The sequence below is a fragment of the Sitophilus oryzae genome, unplaced genomic scaffold, assembly GCF_002938485.1.
Source record: "Sitophilus oryzae breed Bouriz unplaced genomic scaffold, Soryzae_2.0 scaffold_191_pilon_pilon, whole genome shotgun sequence".
NCBI lineage: Eukaryota > Metazoa > Arthropoda > Insecta > Coleoptera > Curculionidae > Sitophilus > Sitophilus oryzae.
The window spans coordinates 36,780-55,487 of NW_022146635.1; the positions used below are offsets into that span (position 1 = coordinate 36,780).

The 18,708-nt window shown below is 33.2% G+C and overlaps 1 protein-coding gene across 1 annotated transcript in view; it reads right to left on the bottom strand.

The window, feature by feature from the left end:
* Positions 1-794: 794 nt before the first annotated feature.
* Positions 795-18,708, bottom strand: part of LOC115883488 (protein peste-like) — a 67,257-nt gene continuing 49,343 nt past the window's right edge. Inside the window, 4 exon segments of the mRNA XM_030901852.1 lie at positions 795-1,038; positions 1,100-1,173; positions 9,415-9,617; positions 16,172-16,463. Coding sequence (XP_030757712.1) covers positions 795-1,038; positions 1,100-1,173; positions 9,415-9,617; positions 16,172-16,463 — 813 coding nt within the window.

Below are 18,708 nucleotides of genomic sequence, written 5' to 3' on the forward strand. Positions count from 1 at the left end.
AAATGGTAGAGCAGTATAATGACCAGTGAGGTTCCTGGACCTGTCTCCAAGGGGCGGCGGGGTGTGGGGGCATTACCTGACGTCATTTGTAAAAGAGATGCAATCAATACATTTCAACATTTACAATAAAGGGTACAAAATGCATTCCGAAATATAAGAGAAAAGAGCTATAAATAAAATTGAACAGAAAATAAATTTGTGCAATAGGGAGAAAGAATAGAGCATTAGAGACTGGATTTGTATAAGTTGGTTTATTTATAATATTTACTATCAAATATTATGCAGATCGTATACTGAGATTTCAAATTCACAATAAAACTTAAAGAAATAATATCTATTGATTAACTAATGACTAAGTGATTGCTAAGTGGGATATTATTTATTTAAAATCTTATAATTGACTCGATTTTCTTATTCAATGTTAATTAGCTCTTAATGTGCACTGAGTTTAGTTTGATGAATTATTTTTTAATTTTTCTAAAAGTAGAGACAGGAATAAATAAATAAAATTGATTTTCAAAAAATCCGTTTTTCAAAACACTCCAGCAATCCTTGAAATTTTAAAACTTTTTTGATGGCATCTTGGTGAACATCCCGGAAACCTTTGTCCCTGTTAACCGTATTTATTTATCTATTACGGGTTTCGAGATACCAATGCTCGTACCTCAAATTTGTAGCACAGTATAATAAAATCAAACTAGCTAATTTTCAAAAAAGTCCGTTTTTTTTTTTTTTGTTTTTTTTAATGTCACTTATTATCTAAATATTTTTGTCACATCTACTATCTTTTTCATTTAAGGAATTTCTTCTGGAAAGTCTTTTTTAATAATATCAGAAGGCAAACAAAAATTAAACATTAAACATGCAGCCCAAATGGTTAGGAATATTCCTATTACAATTAAAAAGAATGAAGAATATCGTAAATAGTCCGGTAATCCTTGAATTACTCTTAGTTTAATAGCTAAATCGTCGTTCAGTTCAACTGTTTGACTAAAATAGAATATTGGCATGTAAATCTTTGGCATATTTCTATATAAACTGGAATAAAAAATAATAATTAGTTATATCTTAAAAATTAAATGAGATCAGTTAATATTACCTAAGTCCTTGTATAGGCTGAAGCAACATATTCAGTTGCATATTTGCAGAAAGTTCCATAATGATGCCGGAATTCTGTAAACAAGTAGGTGGTATCATTTTATTAAATTTACATACTAAGGGCTTGCAAAGGTAAGTCTTGGGTCGAGATTTCCGTATATGAAGAAATTTACAAATGCGTTTATAATGTACTGAACAAAGGGGGAACAGTAAACACGTTATAGGCTTGTGTGAATAAACCGAGAACTGTGCACATCGCTAAGGAGACGTGGAAGGGGACACAGCAGATTTGTCACGCCAGTTGACCGAATCGACAATCAATAACTCTATCAGTACTTAAATTTCTAGGGAAAGGTGTATACGTATGTATACGTTCAACTTCACGATTTAATTACGTCTTGTGATACTTAATTTGTTTATTTATTAACGACTCGTTGTAATTTTTCCCTCAAAACTTGTATTTTTTTTAATTTGCAAGCTAGAAACACTTCATTTTGGTAAAAATAGAATTGGAATTGAGGGTGTTCGATAGTGGTCGCTATTAGAACTCTGAGTTCAAATATCGATTAGAAATAATAGATCGTAGTTTTTTCAAGAACTTTGTTAATATTTTTTTTTTTTTTTTTTTTTTTTTTTTTTTTATTTGAAAATCTTTATCAATACAAAAATTAATTACGTTGCTGAAAAGTGCTGTGTTCTAAAGGTAAATGGATGGATTGTTTATAATTTTGAATGGAAAAACAACCTTATCGAATTTTTTTTTTTTTATTGAAAATTAACAGTTTGCTTCATTTTAGGGAGTTTTATAAAAAGTTTCAATATCTAAAAGTGGTTCTTGAGTGGCCTGTTATATTTTAAAATTAATTTGTATTTTTTGATGGTATTTTTAGATTTGCAAATTAGCTGATAATTTGTGAGATACAAGAGTCCAACTTAATTTGTCATCTGGACCTGCATTTTTATTTCCGGTTTAGAAAGAACTCGATCTCCTGAGACAATGATATGTCACACTTAATATTTTTATGTTTCGGGCATTTGAACACAATTTGGCTCTCATTGTACTTGGTTCTTCAAATGGTAGAAACAGGTATAATGACCAGCGGGTTCCTGGACCCCTGTCTCAAGGGGCTTGAGGTGTAGGGGCATTACAGGCGATAATTTTGTAAAAGTGCAATCAATACATTTCAGCTTGACTATCAGAGTGTAGAAATACATTCGGAAGGAATAAAAAGAAAAGAGCTATAAATAAAATGAACGAAAAATAAATTTGTGCAATAGGGAGAAAGAATAGAGCATTAGAGACTAGTTTGTAGAGTTGATTTATTTATAATAGCTACTATCAAATATTGGATATTATACAGGATTTCAAATTCACAATAAAAAAAAAACTTTTAAAAATATCTATTGATTAACTAATGACTAAGTAATTGCTAAACTTGGGATGTTATTTAAATCTTATAATTGACTCGATTTTCCTTGTTCAGTGTTGGCTCACTAGTAATGTGCACTGAGTTTAGTTTGATGAATTATTTTTTAATTTTTAAAAAGTAAAGACAGGAATAAATAAAATTGGTTTTCAAAATCCCGTTTTTTTCAAAACCTCAGCAATCCTTGAAATTTTTAAAAACTTTTTTGATGGCATCTTGGTAAACATCCCAAAGAACTGACTTTGTCCCTATTTAACCATCTTCATATATCTATTACCTTTGGTTCCGAGATACCAATGTTCATTACCCTCAAATTTGTAGCACCCGGTATAATAAAAAAAAATTTTATGATAATTGAAAAAAAAGTCGATTTATTTACAAAATTAGGTATAAAAATATTATTTACAAAATTAGTATAAAATATTATACAAACTGTCACATCTTTACTATCTTTTCATTTAAAGGAATTTCTTCTGGAAATTTTTTAATAATATCAGAAGGCAAACAAAAATTAAACATTAAACATGCAGCCCAAATGGTTAGGAATATTCCTATTACAATTAAAAAGAATGAAGAATATCGTAAATAGTCCGGTAATCCTTGAATTACTCTTAGTTTAATAGCTAAATCGTCGTTCAGTTCAACTGTTTGACTAAAATAGAATATTGGCATGTAAATCTTTGGCATATTTCTATATAAACTGAAATAAAAAAATAATAATTAGTTATATCTTAAAAATTAAATGAGATCAGTTAATATTACCTAAGTCCTTGTATAGGCTGAAGCAACATATTCAGTTGCATATTTGCAAAGTTCATAATGATGCCCAGGTCTATATAGGTAATTTTCTGATAATTTACATACTAAGGGCTGGCAAAGTAGTCTTGGGTCGAGATTTCCGTATGTAAGAAGAGTACAATGCGTTTATAATGTACTGAACAAAGGGAGGACAACCCAAACGTTGCCAAACGTATGAAATAAACCGAGAAACTGTGCACATCGCTAGAGACGTGGAAGGGGATATAGCAGATTTGTCGCAGTTGACCGGTCGACCCAATCAACTCTGTCAGTACTTAAAGTTCTAGGGAAGGTGTACGTCATGCGTTCGGCTTCACGATTTAATTACGTCGCGTGATACTTAATTTGTTTATTTATTAACGACTCGTTGTAATTTTTTCCCTCTAGCTTGTATTTTTAATTGCAGCTGACCCTTACTTTTTGGTAAAATAAGTGGAATTGAGGGGTGGTCGATAGTGGTCGCGCTATAGAACTCTGAATTCAAAAATCGATATCTCGAAATCTATTAAATATGAATTGTAGTTTTTTCAAGAACTTTGTTAATATTTCTGCTGTATTTTCTTTGTAGACAGTATGTGAAAATCTTTATCAATAAAAGAATTACACGATTGCTGAAAATTGCTATGCTCTAAGTAAATGGATGGATTGTTTGCAATTTTTGAATGGAAAAACAACAACCTTATCGAATTTTTCTTATGTAAACATATTAGCAAAATATCCGATCTGGAAAATAAAAAAAAAGTTTCAATATCTAAAGTGGTTCTTGGTGGCTATATTTAAAATCGAATTTGATTTTGATAGTATTTTTAGATTTGCAAATTAGCTGATAATTTGTGAGATACAGAGGCCAACAATTTATTAAATACGGACCTGCATTTTTTATTTCCGGTTTTGAAGAACTCGATCTCCTGAGTACAATACTACTGAGTACATACTGAGTACATATGTCACACAATATTTTTTAATATTTTTTATGTTTCAGACATTTGAACACAATTTGGCTCTCATTAACCCTTGGATCCTTCAAATGGTAGAGCAGTATAATGACCAGCGAGGTTCTGGACCTGTCGCCAAGGGGCTACATTTTTTGACGTCATTTGTAAAAGTGCAATCAATACATTTCAACATTTACAATAAAGTACAAAATGCATTCGGAAGAATAAGAAGAAAAAGAGCTATAAATAAAATTGAACGAAAAATAAATTTGTGCAATAGGGAGAAAGAATAGAGCATATTAGAGACTAGTTTGTAGAAGTTGATTTATTTATAATAACTACGATCAAATAGTATGCAGATCATATACTGAGATTTCAAATTCACAATAAAAAAAACTTAAAAATAATATCTATTGATTAACTAATGACTAAGTGATTGCTAAGCAGGATATTATTTAATTAAATCTTTTAATTGACTCGATTTTCCTTATTCAATGTTAATTAGCTCTTAATGTGCACTGAGTTTAGCTTGATGAATGATTTTTTCTAATTTTCTAAAAGGTAAAGACAGGAATAAATAAAATTGATTTCAAAAAAATCCGTTTTCAAAACACTCAGCAATCCTTGAAATTTTTAAAAAAATTTTTGATGGCATCTTGGTGAACATCCAAGGAGCAGCTTTGTCCCTATTTAACCATCTTCGTAACGAGACAATCAGGGACAAAATGGATAGACAGAAAACTATAGTAGAGGAAGTAGAGATTGTCCTACTTAAGTGGTATGGACATGTGAGAAGGATAGACAACACGCAAAAGGTACTAAACTGGCTTCCACAAAAGAGAAGGAAACGGGGAAGACCAAGGACAAACTGGAGAATGTCAAGAAGGCGATGAGCTCAAGGATCTGCGTGACGGAGACTGGAATGAACGAAACCAATAGCGACTAGCCATCGCACAACGCCAAAGGACCTTTTTTGAAAGCGATTTTTATACAGGGAGGCCCATCGAAACGTTCCGCAAGGCATAGCAGCCAGGGTATTTTTTCAAAATCCGAAACGTCAATTTTGTTTGAGGGGACAACTTTTATTTAAAAATGATTGCAAATCTTCAACCCTCTAAGCGGGGGTGTCATCCCCAACTTTTTTTAAATGGGAAGGGGGTCAATTGGCGCCGCAATGAAAAGTGCTTTTTTATTCTCTATATTTCCCCGCTTCGTTTTTTAAAATCGATCGAGTCATTTTGAAAATATGAAGGATTGAAATTTAGTACTTTTTTTTTTTTTTGCAAAAAACGCATAAATTGAATTAATTAAAAAAACTTAACTTATTAATGAAGCAAATGCTGAAAATGTTGCCCGTTAACCTCCATACAGTAATACAATTATTTACAAACCGAACATTCTGAAGAACTTGCGGGATCACTTCGCGACAAACATCAATAATTCGTCTTCGCGGGTCTTCTAATGAGGCATATACTTTACTTTTATGTCTCCCCATAGAAAAAAAGTTTAAAGGAGTCAAGTCGGGTGACCGGGGAGGCCACTCAATTACACTCCTTCGTTCTATCCACCGACCGGGAAAGTTATTGTTCAAAAATTACGCACATTTTGAGAGCAATGTGGAGGTTCATCGTCTTGTTGAAATATTAGTTCCGCTTCAACGTATCCAGGATTGTTCTCTATGATGTCAGTTAGAGCTGGGTCGATGGTATTTTTCAGTAAATCCAAGTACATATCATGTGTTAGATTTTCAGGAAGAAAAAAGGACCAAAATAGAATTTCCAAAATACCAACCCACACGTTCAATTTCTGAGGTTTTTGTGTTAATTGCACCTCGTGAAAAACCCTGGGGTTGTCCTCAGCCCAGTACCGACAGTTGTGCCGATTAACTACACCGTTCAAAAGTTGTCCCCCTCACAAACAAAATTGACGTGTTTTTGAGTTTTCTGAAAAAAAAAAATACCCTGGCCGTTATGCCTTGCGGAACGTTTGCGATGGGCCCCCCTGTATATAGTCGTCTTCTTATAGTCAGTTAGTTAATATGTACGTTCCTTAGGTGCAATTCATTATAAATTTAAAAAGCGGCAAACGGCGGTTTCTTAGCGATAAACTTACAACAAGTCGATCGTCTCGATTAGAAGGTCTCATACGAAGGTTCCTGGACGTCTAGATTGACGTCCCCATGGACGTGGTTATAATTAAAACCATAGTATGCTTTATGGTATTAAGGTATTTTTGAAACCGGAGTTTTATAGAAAATTCACTGGGCTAAACAAATATAAAGCATATCATTTGGAAAACTAAAACTTGAGAGTTGAGATTAAAAATATATTTGACTTAGTACATCTATAATTTTTTGATGTAGTTACCATTAAACACATATTTTTGTAAAAGGTTTGGAGTGAAAATCTTAAATAGAAATCCTGATACAAAGCTTTTCAGAACACGGAGCTATCTTGTATGTATGCATTTATATATGTGTGTTTATTTAAATACTAAAGTGAAAGCAACGAATTTAAATGGGTAAACTTTGTAATATATCTTAATAACAATACAATGCAAAAAGTTTTATAAAATTCGTTCACAGTAAATTAATTCCGAGGTTTGTATCCCATAAGGGCTTAAAGCACTCCACTAATCCTCATTTTAAGCAAAACTGATAAAATTAAAGATTTTCGTAAATTTAAACGCAGTATTCCATTTTCTCTAGAAATATATTTGTTGTACGAGTAAGTTAGCAATTTTAGTTTGATGAACTTATAAGTTTCCATTTTAAAATGGTATTACTCCCGATTAGAGCAGGCAATTTTTTATTTTAATATTATCTTAATTTTGAAATAAGATTATGGAATCTTAATATTAAATATTGATTTGTTCAATTTGAAACTCTAATTAATTTTGGTTTAAAACTGTTGTATGTTGTATGTATCGTTGTCGTAGTTAGTGTAGTTGTTTATATAAAATTAGGTGAAAATTTAAAATACAAAATTTGATAATACAACTTTTTTTGGAATGGTCGTACTGTATTCTAGATGAACACTAGCCCAATAATTTTGCTTGTTTTATTTTAAATAATTGTTTACTTTGAAATAGCCCTTATTCTGGTATTCAGTGTGGCGGAGTAGTGTGCACCAGTATGGTTGAACAGTCACCACACAAATCTCATAGACAGACAGCTGAACAACACCATGCGGTTACTAGTTCACACCTGGTTACTAGTTTACAGTTCTCAGTAACATTCTATCCCCAAATCTACGTAGAAACGAGGCTCTTAGATAATTTGATAAAATAATAGCTACCCAGCGCTCCCTGTTCGTGACATACTACCTGCTTTACAGGTGAATAGACTGAAGTAGAGAAATCCACCTTTACGAACTGCTGATCAACAAAAGAGCAGCAACTACAATTCTCGAAAACAGTGGCTTGAGTTATGGAGAGAAGTTGCCGATGCGCACCTGTATTCCTGGTTCGAGAATAACTGATGTCAGATACCGGGTACCGATCTAAACCTGAAAACTCGGTAAACTTTGAATTGGATACGCTCTGGCCATGGAGGATGTGCGGATTCCTTTTTATAAGTGGGGTAAAATACCGTCCCCAGAATGTGATTGCGGAGCCCCTAACCAAACCATCCGTCACATAACTAGGGAGTGTAACCTACGCGCTTATGGTGAAGATTGGAGATGGTATTTTTTCCAAATAATTTCTGAAGTAACGTCAATATATTATTTCCAATCTAAATATCTTGAGAACGGTTGGTCCTAGCGATTTTTACCAAGAGGCATTTTTTACGTAAAAAATCACGGAAACGTATATTTTTTCACTGGGTAGTTTTATACAGGAATAGTCATATTAACATCAAAATCAAATTTCTCATCTCAAAAAACTCCCAGACATCCATTTTCATCCACATATTGACGTTACTTCAGAAATTATTTGGAAGCAATCGAAATAAAAATGAAACTTCTACACCCTGTATCTACGAAACTAAGCATTTTAGGACATACATTTATACGACAACTTTTTTACTTATTTTCATCTGCACAATATACTGCCGAAGTTCCCGGAATACAGTTTGGACCACCCTGTATAGTGTTCGTAAATACGTTTTTTATGTTGTCTTTTTAGCATATACCATGCTGACAACTGTTACTTTTGGGTCGGAACTTACATGTGTGGAAGTAAATCACATAGGGATCTTATTAATTCGATAGAAATGCGACGCGACGGTGTGCTGTTGCGGCGTTGCCGAAACACTTAACTTCCTGTAGGTAAGTAAAATCACGATCACCAAACCTTATTTTTTAAACGACGTTTTTTCAGAAAATATAACTAGATAAAATCATTAGATATGTTTCTGAGCATCTGAAATAGAATTATAAGAATATCGTTAGGGTAATCAATTATTTTTAACAGATTTTGAGATATCGATTCATTTTGAATTCAGTTTTGAGTTCTAATAGCGCGACCCCTGTCGAATACCAACTCAATTCCGCTTATTTTTACCAAAAATGCAAGTGTTTTTAACTTGCACTTAAAATTTTCAACTCTGAGAAAATTACATTTCGTTAATAAATAAACCAATAAAGTATCACGAGACGTAATTAAATCGTGAAGCTGAAAGCATGATGTACACCTTTCTAGAATTTTAGGTACTGATGTGGTACTGATTGGGTCGAACGGTGGACTGCGACAAATCAGAAGTGTCTAGCCCCACTATTAAGCTTGACCAGTCAGGTTGGTTAACGTGGTTATTTGGAGGGTGTTAATTCATTTGTGTTTGTCAAAAACTCTAACGTGATTGGTCGGGATTAATAGTTCCCTGCTGGAGCTAGACACATGTGACAAATCTGCTATATCCCCTTCGTCTCCTAGCAATGTGCGCAGTTTCTCGGTTTAATTCATAAGTTTGGCAACGTATTTAGGTACTGTTCTCTCTTTGTTCAGTACGTTTTAAACGCATTGTACTCTTCTTACATACGGAAATCTCGACCCAAGACCCTTTAGAGCTGAGTAAGCTTTGCCAACCCTTAGTATTTACATTGTAATGTTTTCATTTACATTGTAGTTTATTTTATGTCTATGTTTAAGAGGCCGCTTTATGCAAGAAAAGTATTATGTGAGCCATACGATAATTAAATAAATTTGAAATAGTTTACCGGTTCTATCACCATATAAAATTCGTGCTTGCTCTTGTTAGGCCTCATGCCGTCAATTGGATCGGTGTAGTATGAATCGGCAGCATGGAAATGGGGAAACGAAAGATAAGTAGGTGAGTTTTGTCTGCATACGCTGATATCCAGTACTCCTGACGGGATACATTCGTCTCCACAAAAGCAGCGATTTTCTGGTCGTAGGGTTCCTAAAAAAATGAACTGTGTTTTATAGGTTTTCCTGCTAAGAACAAAAAGAAAAAGAAAGAAACTTAACGTTTTTTAAGTTCTATTGCTTTACGGCGTGCAGAGAGTATCCAAAACAAATGCAAAACCCTTTAAGAGCTGATTCTCTTGGTTACTTTCTTTAGTTAAAATTCAATAAAACGTCAACGTTTTTTATAGACGTATCTGCTTTAAAAAACCAAGTGTTCTCGAACAGTTGCATTTAGATATTTAAATAATTTGTTTCTTTATTCTTTGTGTTTTTGCTTCGACGACGTGAAGAGACATACTTCCTGAAACGTTAAGCATTTTTTGACTGTTAGGCAAATTTGTGACACTGCTGACAATTAGTCTCCGTTGGATTAACGCAGTAGTGCAGTATTGGTTGCAAGAATTGTGAAATCTGCTATGCTTTATCAATAACAACTTATTTATTTTGGCATCTCAATGAAACAACAAAAAAATCCTTTTGTATCATATTTCAAAGAAAGTTTGAAACGATTATTATAGGCAACTTGAATTTAGAATAAACTCACTGTTATGAAAATAATACCAACTAAATTCATATAGCTGAAAGGAGTTTTTAAGCTTGATGTAAATATGTTAAAAATATATTTCCAGTTAAACCGAAAATGATATTCGTGTTTTTAATAAAAAAATATGGGTTTTGATGAGCTACATTTTGAACGTAACAAATATTAGAAGTAAATCATATCTTTATCCTGATTTAACCAAATCTAAAACCCACAATGAAATTTGATCATGTTTATGCATAACTTATCCGATTATGATACACACTTTTAATTTACGAGAGGAATAAATTTATTACCAATCTCCAACAAATTTCAAGGAGCAAATAAAATAACTACGGGAAGCACGATCATTTCATTCAAAGTTGTAATAGATGTTTTCTTTACAAATTCATCATGGCTAGATGAAACATTTCGTGTAGAAGAACAACAGGAATCATTTCAATAAAGGCCTATAGAACTCAAAGAAATAAAAAATCTAAACGTTCTCTAACCCAGTGTGAGTACATATTATCAAAGCAAAACCTCTGAAGGCGGGTAAGGGGACAAATAACCCACAATCTTTAAGATGTTTATTTAAATTTTAATGCTTCAAAAAAAGCAAGGGGGGCGACATATTTCGGGACTTAAACTATCTTTTATTATCAAACTATACTATTATCAAGTCATACCATTATCAAATCATACCAGACTATTATCAAATTCAAAGAAATCTACTTAAGCATTAGTTAAATGTATTTTGAGGGATAATTTTTTTTAATTTATTTTTATATGCAGATATTTAATTTTGTAGGATAAATTTTTTAGTTATGTTAGTTATTTAAGTTAATTCGTATGTTGACAGATTAATTAAACTTCCTCTGAATGAGGACGCTTATAATAAAGAGTTGAACATTATCAAACAAATAGCTCATGCAAATTATCTACCACTTAGGTTGTTGGATAGGATTATTTCTAAGTTTCAAAATAAGTATATTCAGACACTTGTGTATGCTGATAGTAACTTAACACAGGTGGTGGATATTACAAATACTTATAGATCCTTGACCTACATTAATAATTTTTCTTATAGTTTAGCAAATTTGTTTCAACCATTTACTAAAATTTTCTTTAAAGTTAATAACACAGTTGGTAGATATTTATTGAACAATAAAGATAAAAGAGATAATTTGGATCTGAGTGGAGTTTATGAATTATCATGTGATATGTGTAATGCTAAGTATATTTGTAGTACTTTTCGGAATTTTAAAACTAGGATTAAAGAACATCTTAGATGTTGTAAAACGAATTCTTCAGGTTTCTCACATTTTGCTGAACATCTGGTGAGTAGTGACCGTAACTTTGATATGAATAATAATTTTAGAATATTACATAGAACAAACAAGATTAATCTTTTGAACCATGCTGAATCCTTTGAAATACAGAAAGCCTGTAATAGAAAAGATTGTTTATTACTTAACTCTCAAATAGCATTGGATTATATACCTGTTTATTTTCAGTTTACATCATAGATAATTAAAGTTTAAATGATTTAACACAATTTAATTAAATTTTTTCTACATTATATATATATATAATTCTAAATATATATAACTAACTAAATGATATAATTTCGTTGCCTTGCTTATTTCATAACCTATTACAAATAAAAAAAAATTTCATTCCACCTTTTGTTCTATTTCATAATTGATTGATCAGATATTACAGCGTTCTGTAATTAACTTCATGTAATAAAAACAACCAATTTTCCTATTAATTTGTTCATTTGTATATATTTGATAAATGTAGAATAATAATGGAAGTGTCTTTGATAGAGACGGTTCATTATTAAGATATTTGCATAATCCTTTAGTATCATAAAAATTCAACATTTCCGTTTTCTCTTTATAAAAGTTATCTGTTTTACTTTGGCAGTTACCTACTTATTGATAATACAACCTTGTGGTTCCCATACACAGAGGGCGCTTATGGTTTTTATTTTAGAACTTATATTAGAACATATTTTAATATAAAAAAAATTGATTTTTTCGGTTAATAAACTAATCTCCCTATCAGGGCTATCAGCGTTTCTTTTTTCAAAAAACTAAATATGGATGCAGAGTACTCCCTTTTTTAATTTTAATTTTACATTATCACAGAAACATTCTTATAAGACGAACGATCATTCTCGTCAAAAATGAAAATATAAAATTGAAATAAGATTGTCTGGAAATTATGATATAGACATTTATTTGGTATTACAACGAAAGGCTTTCCTCTTGAAAAGTTATACAATTTATAATTACAATGAGAGAGATGTGTGAATGTTAACAGCTCTAACTAATTTTATTTCTTCCGAGTGGTGGTACTTCCTAGGTTGACGTTTGTGTGAGTATGCTTTTATTTAAAAGAACACAAGTTTAATTAAATTAAAATAAAAAATAATTTTTCTACATATGTAAATTAAAATAAAAATTAAATTTCTAAAAATTAAACTAAAATTAATATTAATTTTCTACAATATACAAATTAATCAAATAAACACAAATCTTAACTTGTTCCTAGAATGTAGAATGTAGAATGTAGAATGTAGAATGTAGAATGTTTAGGAGGGGAGTTAATCACCGCGACGTTATAGATCTATTGTGTATTCCCCTTTCTTGAGTTATAACGAGTTATAACTCATCATACAGTCTCAGGGCTTTAACAAAAGCCAGTATCTGAGACGGCTCTACAGAGGCCAGCTCTCCATCCTCGACATCAGACGTACCAAGGTTCATGGCACGAATGGTCGTCGTCTCGGCGCACTCAGTGATAAGGTGTTCTAGTGTTTCCCAATTTTCCCCACAGAATCTGCATTCTCCGTTGTTTCTCACCTTCAGCCTACTGAGGTGTTCGTTGAGGAGACAGTGTCCTGTTAGAAACCCCGTGCCAATCCGAAGATTCTGTTTTTACTTAAATCAAGGAAAACCTTTGATTTTTCTCGGTCATAAGTTCTGAGGAACTTTTTCGAGTGTCTTGTTCCTAACTAACATAACTAAAAAAATTATCCTACAAAATTAAATATCTACATATACAAATTGAAATAATCATAATTCTTAACTTATTACTAATACAAAAAATAAATAAAAAAAATTATCCCTTAAAATACATTTAACTAATGCTTAAGTAAATTTCTTTGAATTGTGCATTGAGGTATGATTTTATTATTGCCTTGTTTGTTTTTTCTGTCAATTTATCTAATTATAGTTGATTATACAGCTCCCCTCACCTTATGAGTTTGGTCTAGTTGTTTTAATTTTCAAGTTTAGCTTACCATATTGTTATCTGTGATTTAACAATTATTGTGATAGATATAACCTTTTGACTTTGTAAAAAAAATTGACTTTTTAATTTGTTGTGATGGTATTTTATAATTTTTACCTCTGTAATTGTTTTAGCTTTTGGGCCTGATGATGGGAATAGTTTAAGTCCTGAAACATGCCGCCCCCTTGCTTTTTTTGAAGCATTAAAATTTAAATAAACATCTTAAAGATTGTGAGTTATTTGCCGTTTACCCGCCTTCAGAGGTTTTGCTTTGAAAATAAAAAGTCGGAAAGAGAGGAGTATCATCTAGGTTATCTCCAATAAAGTTTCTTTAAAATGAATGAGTAAGAGTGGGGTTAACCACTGCGACCTTAAAGACCTATTGTGACCCTCTTTCGTGAGTTATAGCTCATCATATAGGGGCTTGTCTCCGGCTGAGGTACCCGTAAGGTGGAGGCTGGAGGATCTGTCGCCATTTTCTCCACCTCTTTAACTTGGTCGCTCCTTAGACCTGATACCGGTGCTGTCCGGAATCTATAATAGGGGAATCTATAATATATCCCTCTTTCTCTATTACCTCCTTGGATTTGAGGTCATTTACACCGCAATGGTTTGTCGGTCCACTTTTACAGAGCCCCGCATGTAGAAGCAAGGGAGACAAGAATACAACAGGTTTCCCCCTGACACCCCAAGGTTGAGACCAGTAGAAGCTAGTCTATAGAAGTCCCGCCATCACAAGATTTAAGTCTTTGGTGAGGTTGTCTCCTCTTAGTCCTCCCCCACATCCTCTGTCCCTGATACATGACCACAGACAGTAGAGGGTGCCTGGTATGACGGATAGGGTAGTTCCATCCTGCATCGTTATCAATATTGGTGCAACTCACTGGCCACGACACTACAGCCAGGGACAAGACAATAAGGTGCTCCTTAGACGAAGCTAGAGAGGATTTCCCCAGCACCCGACCAGGAGCTTCCCCACCAGCGACAAGGTTTCGCATCTCCTAGAGAAGGTTAATTTACATTATAATTTGAACGTTGAACCTGCCTTTTGAACTTTTCTTTGTTGTACAGGGTTGTAAATTGACTTGCCGTTTTATTTTATTTTAAAACTTTTGTTATTTTGCCTCTGGACACCAAACCACCAACCGAATCTGACTTAATGATAGTGTAACGTTTTTAGTTCGTTACATGTCTTTTATATATAATATATGATGTCTGGTTTATCGTCACCGGATTCCGTATCGTTCAGGCCTGATAATTTGTTTCAAACGCTTGGCGTAATTTTTACGTTCTCGAGTCGACAACCCTGTTATCGTTTCGCTGGTTCTGTGGAGGGCTGTCAACATCATTTCAAGGCGCCTCTCTGCGCTTTAACCTCACTTTTAGTGTGCCGGCTGTCGCCATCAGCAACCCGGCTTTTAGAAATGGTAAATTTAAATCTTGCTGCATAATCTGAATCAGCTGCTATTTCGAAGCTACAGGTAAAGATGAGATATTATCTTTTTAGATTCGATATTATTACTGCGTATTTTTAGGGTAGAGTTTTGGATTAGCCCAACTTAACTCGTATTTGTATTTTGCTGGCAAGTTGGTGGTCTTTTGCTGTTATCCTCAGGAATGTTGAATGGAAGAAAGGACAGTTGCCTTTGTGTATTATAGAGCCCTCGGAAGTATTTCGAGGTAGGTTTATTTTGTTTATTAGACGTTTGGTTTTAAACACGAGTTTCGTATTTTTAGGGTCCTATGGACGGATTATATACATAGTTTTTCAAGGTACGGACATTATCCCATGTAGGGATAGTGTCCCTGTGTGCGAGTGTTCTATGGACGGATGTCCTGTGTACGGGTAGTTTGTCCTATGTACGGATTGCCTCAGTGTGGATGTAGCGTAGGGCCCATGCTGCTTTGCTCCTATTTTTAAGCCTAGTCGATAGTTACGGCTGTAATGGTTCATGATGTCCTCACACTGGCCCCTTTTGTTGTATTGGCCAACAGTAAAGCCGCGAGAGAGTGCAGAGATACAAGCCCACCTCACGCTATTACTGTTTGAAGCAGGTACATTTTCAGTCTTAAGACAATAACGCACATCTTAAATAATATCGTACAGACTATGTTTAGTGGTTAGATCGTTAAGAACTTATTTATGTCGATTTCGTATTTAAAATATAATTTACATCTTTAGCTCCATTACGAACATATCTTGTAATAGTATTACTTTCTATATATAGCGTTATTTTAACAGATGAATAACCGAACAGATTCAAGAATCTACGGCTTGCAACATCTCAGATTTAATATCGTATAAAATATAGCAAATTAAATAAAGTAAAGCTACCTTTTATATATTTTCTATAGCCTTATCTATATGTATTGTATATTTCCATAGTCTTTTTAATAGAAAATATTTAAGACTATTTTTAACAAAACTTTCCTCGACATATAACTACTATAATTACTAAAATTTTACAATGTTATTTACCATCAGAGTCCATCATGAATAAATATAGTCATTAGTTTTAAGTAATATACAGCCGTTTTCTTTCTCTGTTCATGCCTGGCGCCCAATATTTATATTTTTTATTGCTAATTAGTTTTTCTCCAGTGAAATACAGTATCCATGACTGCTCTACCGATGAAAAGCTGCCGTTCGCAGGGGTAGTGTTTAAATAACGTTATAATAGATTGGTATGATGCTATACCTACTTGCTTATGATTGGACTTACCGTTATCAAATATATTATCTGCTGTAAATCGGTACCCCAATACACCTTTTATCTCTTCTTCTCTTACAAATTCTAATTCTGCGTATTTACATAATTCGGCAGAGTATAATACTATCTTTGTTTTCTTAATATTCAGAGGATAGAATTCACCGGCTGATCCCCTGACATCATTACAATGTCCGCGATAAAAGTCTGTGTGATTCTTATAGTTCCACGTCAGTTGCTGTCCAAAGTTTTCGTCGTTTTTGGTATACATACTCATTATTGAGTTATTATCTATTGTTCCATTCCTCTAAAATAAAATGCAATAATAAAAAACATAATCTTTATGTACATAAATAATAAAAAACATAATCTTTATTCACATAAAGACACTGCAAGGATGAATATTATTCCGATCGAGGACTGGAAGACTTATTATCAAAATCGTCTGACGAAAAATAGAACCGTATTCATACAAGATCATGAAAGTCCTCTTGTTAATCCAACCGAATCTGAGCATCCAACACTAATAATCTCTGCAGATATAGATAAGGCCCTCCAACAAATGGAAATTGGTAAAGCTCAGGTTTGGGATATGTTTCACTAGAACTTTTAAAGGCTGCCCCTCAGCAGATTTAGAAATTCTGGCAGAGATTTTTAGTAGATGTTTAAGTGGAGGACCCCGCCCCAGAAATGGAAAAAAAAGGGATTATTACGTCCATATTTAAGAAAGGGAGCCGACGCGCGACGTGATTGTGAAAACTATAGAGGAATTAGTGTCATTTGTACTGTTGCTCGACTCTATGGCAAAGTACTAAAACATAAGATAGAAGCACAGATAATGGAATCGGAAGAGCAAAATCGTTTTAGACCGGGACGCTTATGTACCGATGGCATTTTCACTCTTAAGCATCTAATCGAAAAAAGGCTAGGAAGGGGAAGGACGGTTCACTTGACATTTATTGATCTACAGAAGGCATACGATACAGTCCCACTAAGTTGTGGGTGTCAATGCAAAATTTTGGTATCAGCAGTTATGTCCAAACAACAAGGAAATTATACGAGGGTTGCAGTAGCACTTGGAAACAATATTTCCTAATAATTTCTTGTAAATAAGGGCTTAAGACAAGAGTGTTCATTAGCACCAACTTTATTTAAAATATATTAAGAAGTACTAAAAAGTTGGGAGATAAAATGCCGTGGAATGGGAATTCCAGTAGGAAAAGACACTTTATATACCTTACTCTTTGCCGACCAGGTTTTAATAGCGGGAGACAGAGACGACTCCAGTTATATGTTTAGAAAACTGCATGAGGAATATTCGAAATGGCGCCAACGAGGGCCAACAATCAACACAAAGAAGACGGAGTACGTGGTAGTGGGTGATGACGAACGTGAGGATTTCAATGTAGGAATCTGCACAATTAAAAATGTCTGTACGTTTAAATACTTGGGCGTTACTTTTACAACAAATCATGGAAAAAGGACTCAAGATATTGCAAATAAAGTTGGTCAAGGAAAAAGAGTTATCGGTCAACTAAACTCTTTGTTGTGGAGTGACAACATTTCCCAAAAAAACAAAAATTCTACTATATAAAACAGAGTAGAGAAGAACAAGTTGCTGTCTCTTAAAATGGATTTTTGGCAAAGAAGTTGTCGCATCTCAAGACTGGAACACATCTCAAATCAAAGAATACTAGAAATTATAGGACAAAAAGAAACTATCATCGACGCCATTGACAGTAATACTAAGTTGGTAGGGACACCTTTAACGAATGGAAGATAACCAATAGCTAAAAAGAATTCATTCATGGACACCAAGCGAAAGGCGGAAACTGGAAGACCACCTCGAAGATGGAAGCAGGGATGTTGACGCTATGAATTTAAGGGGCCTTCGGGAAGAAGACTGGACAGACAAAAATCTGTAGAATTTGAGAAGCGGGAGACGACGAATGTCGTATAAACCCGCAATATATATAATATAAAAAACGTAATTTCTTCAAATACTCTGAGTACATTTTGTGTAAGATTTTTATTGATATTATTTCGAATATTTACAGGATTTTTTTGCCATAAACCGTTCGTTAATACACTCAGCGGCACGAAAAACGGGTAAATTAAAATTTTTATATATTTTAAAGTTTAATATATTTCGTTCTAGTGGGCCGATTTTGATGATTTTTTAAGCAATTTATAGATAAATTGTTGGACTTTTTGGTATCTCTTTCTAAATTAAAAATGAAAGTTTCTATCTGTCAATTATACCAGGGAAAACAAAATGTTGATATTTTGGTGAAAGTTTGAATCACCCTGTGGAATATGTTAACAAAGCAAGGATTTTAAAAATCATCTAGGTAGGCTTTTCTCGATAGTTTGTTTTTTAATTCATTTTTATTTTTTAATTCATTTTAACCGAATATCTCCATCGCTTTTGAATAAGACTTTAACGATTTACAGCAATTTGAGCATATTGTAATCGCAAAACATTTTCCGATGCACGTCATCAATCACATCGAAATTGACACTAAAGCCTATAAACCTGAGTAAATGAAATT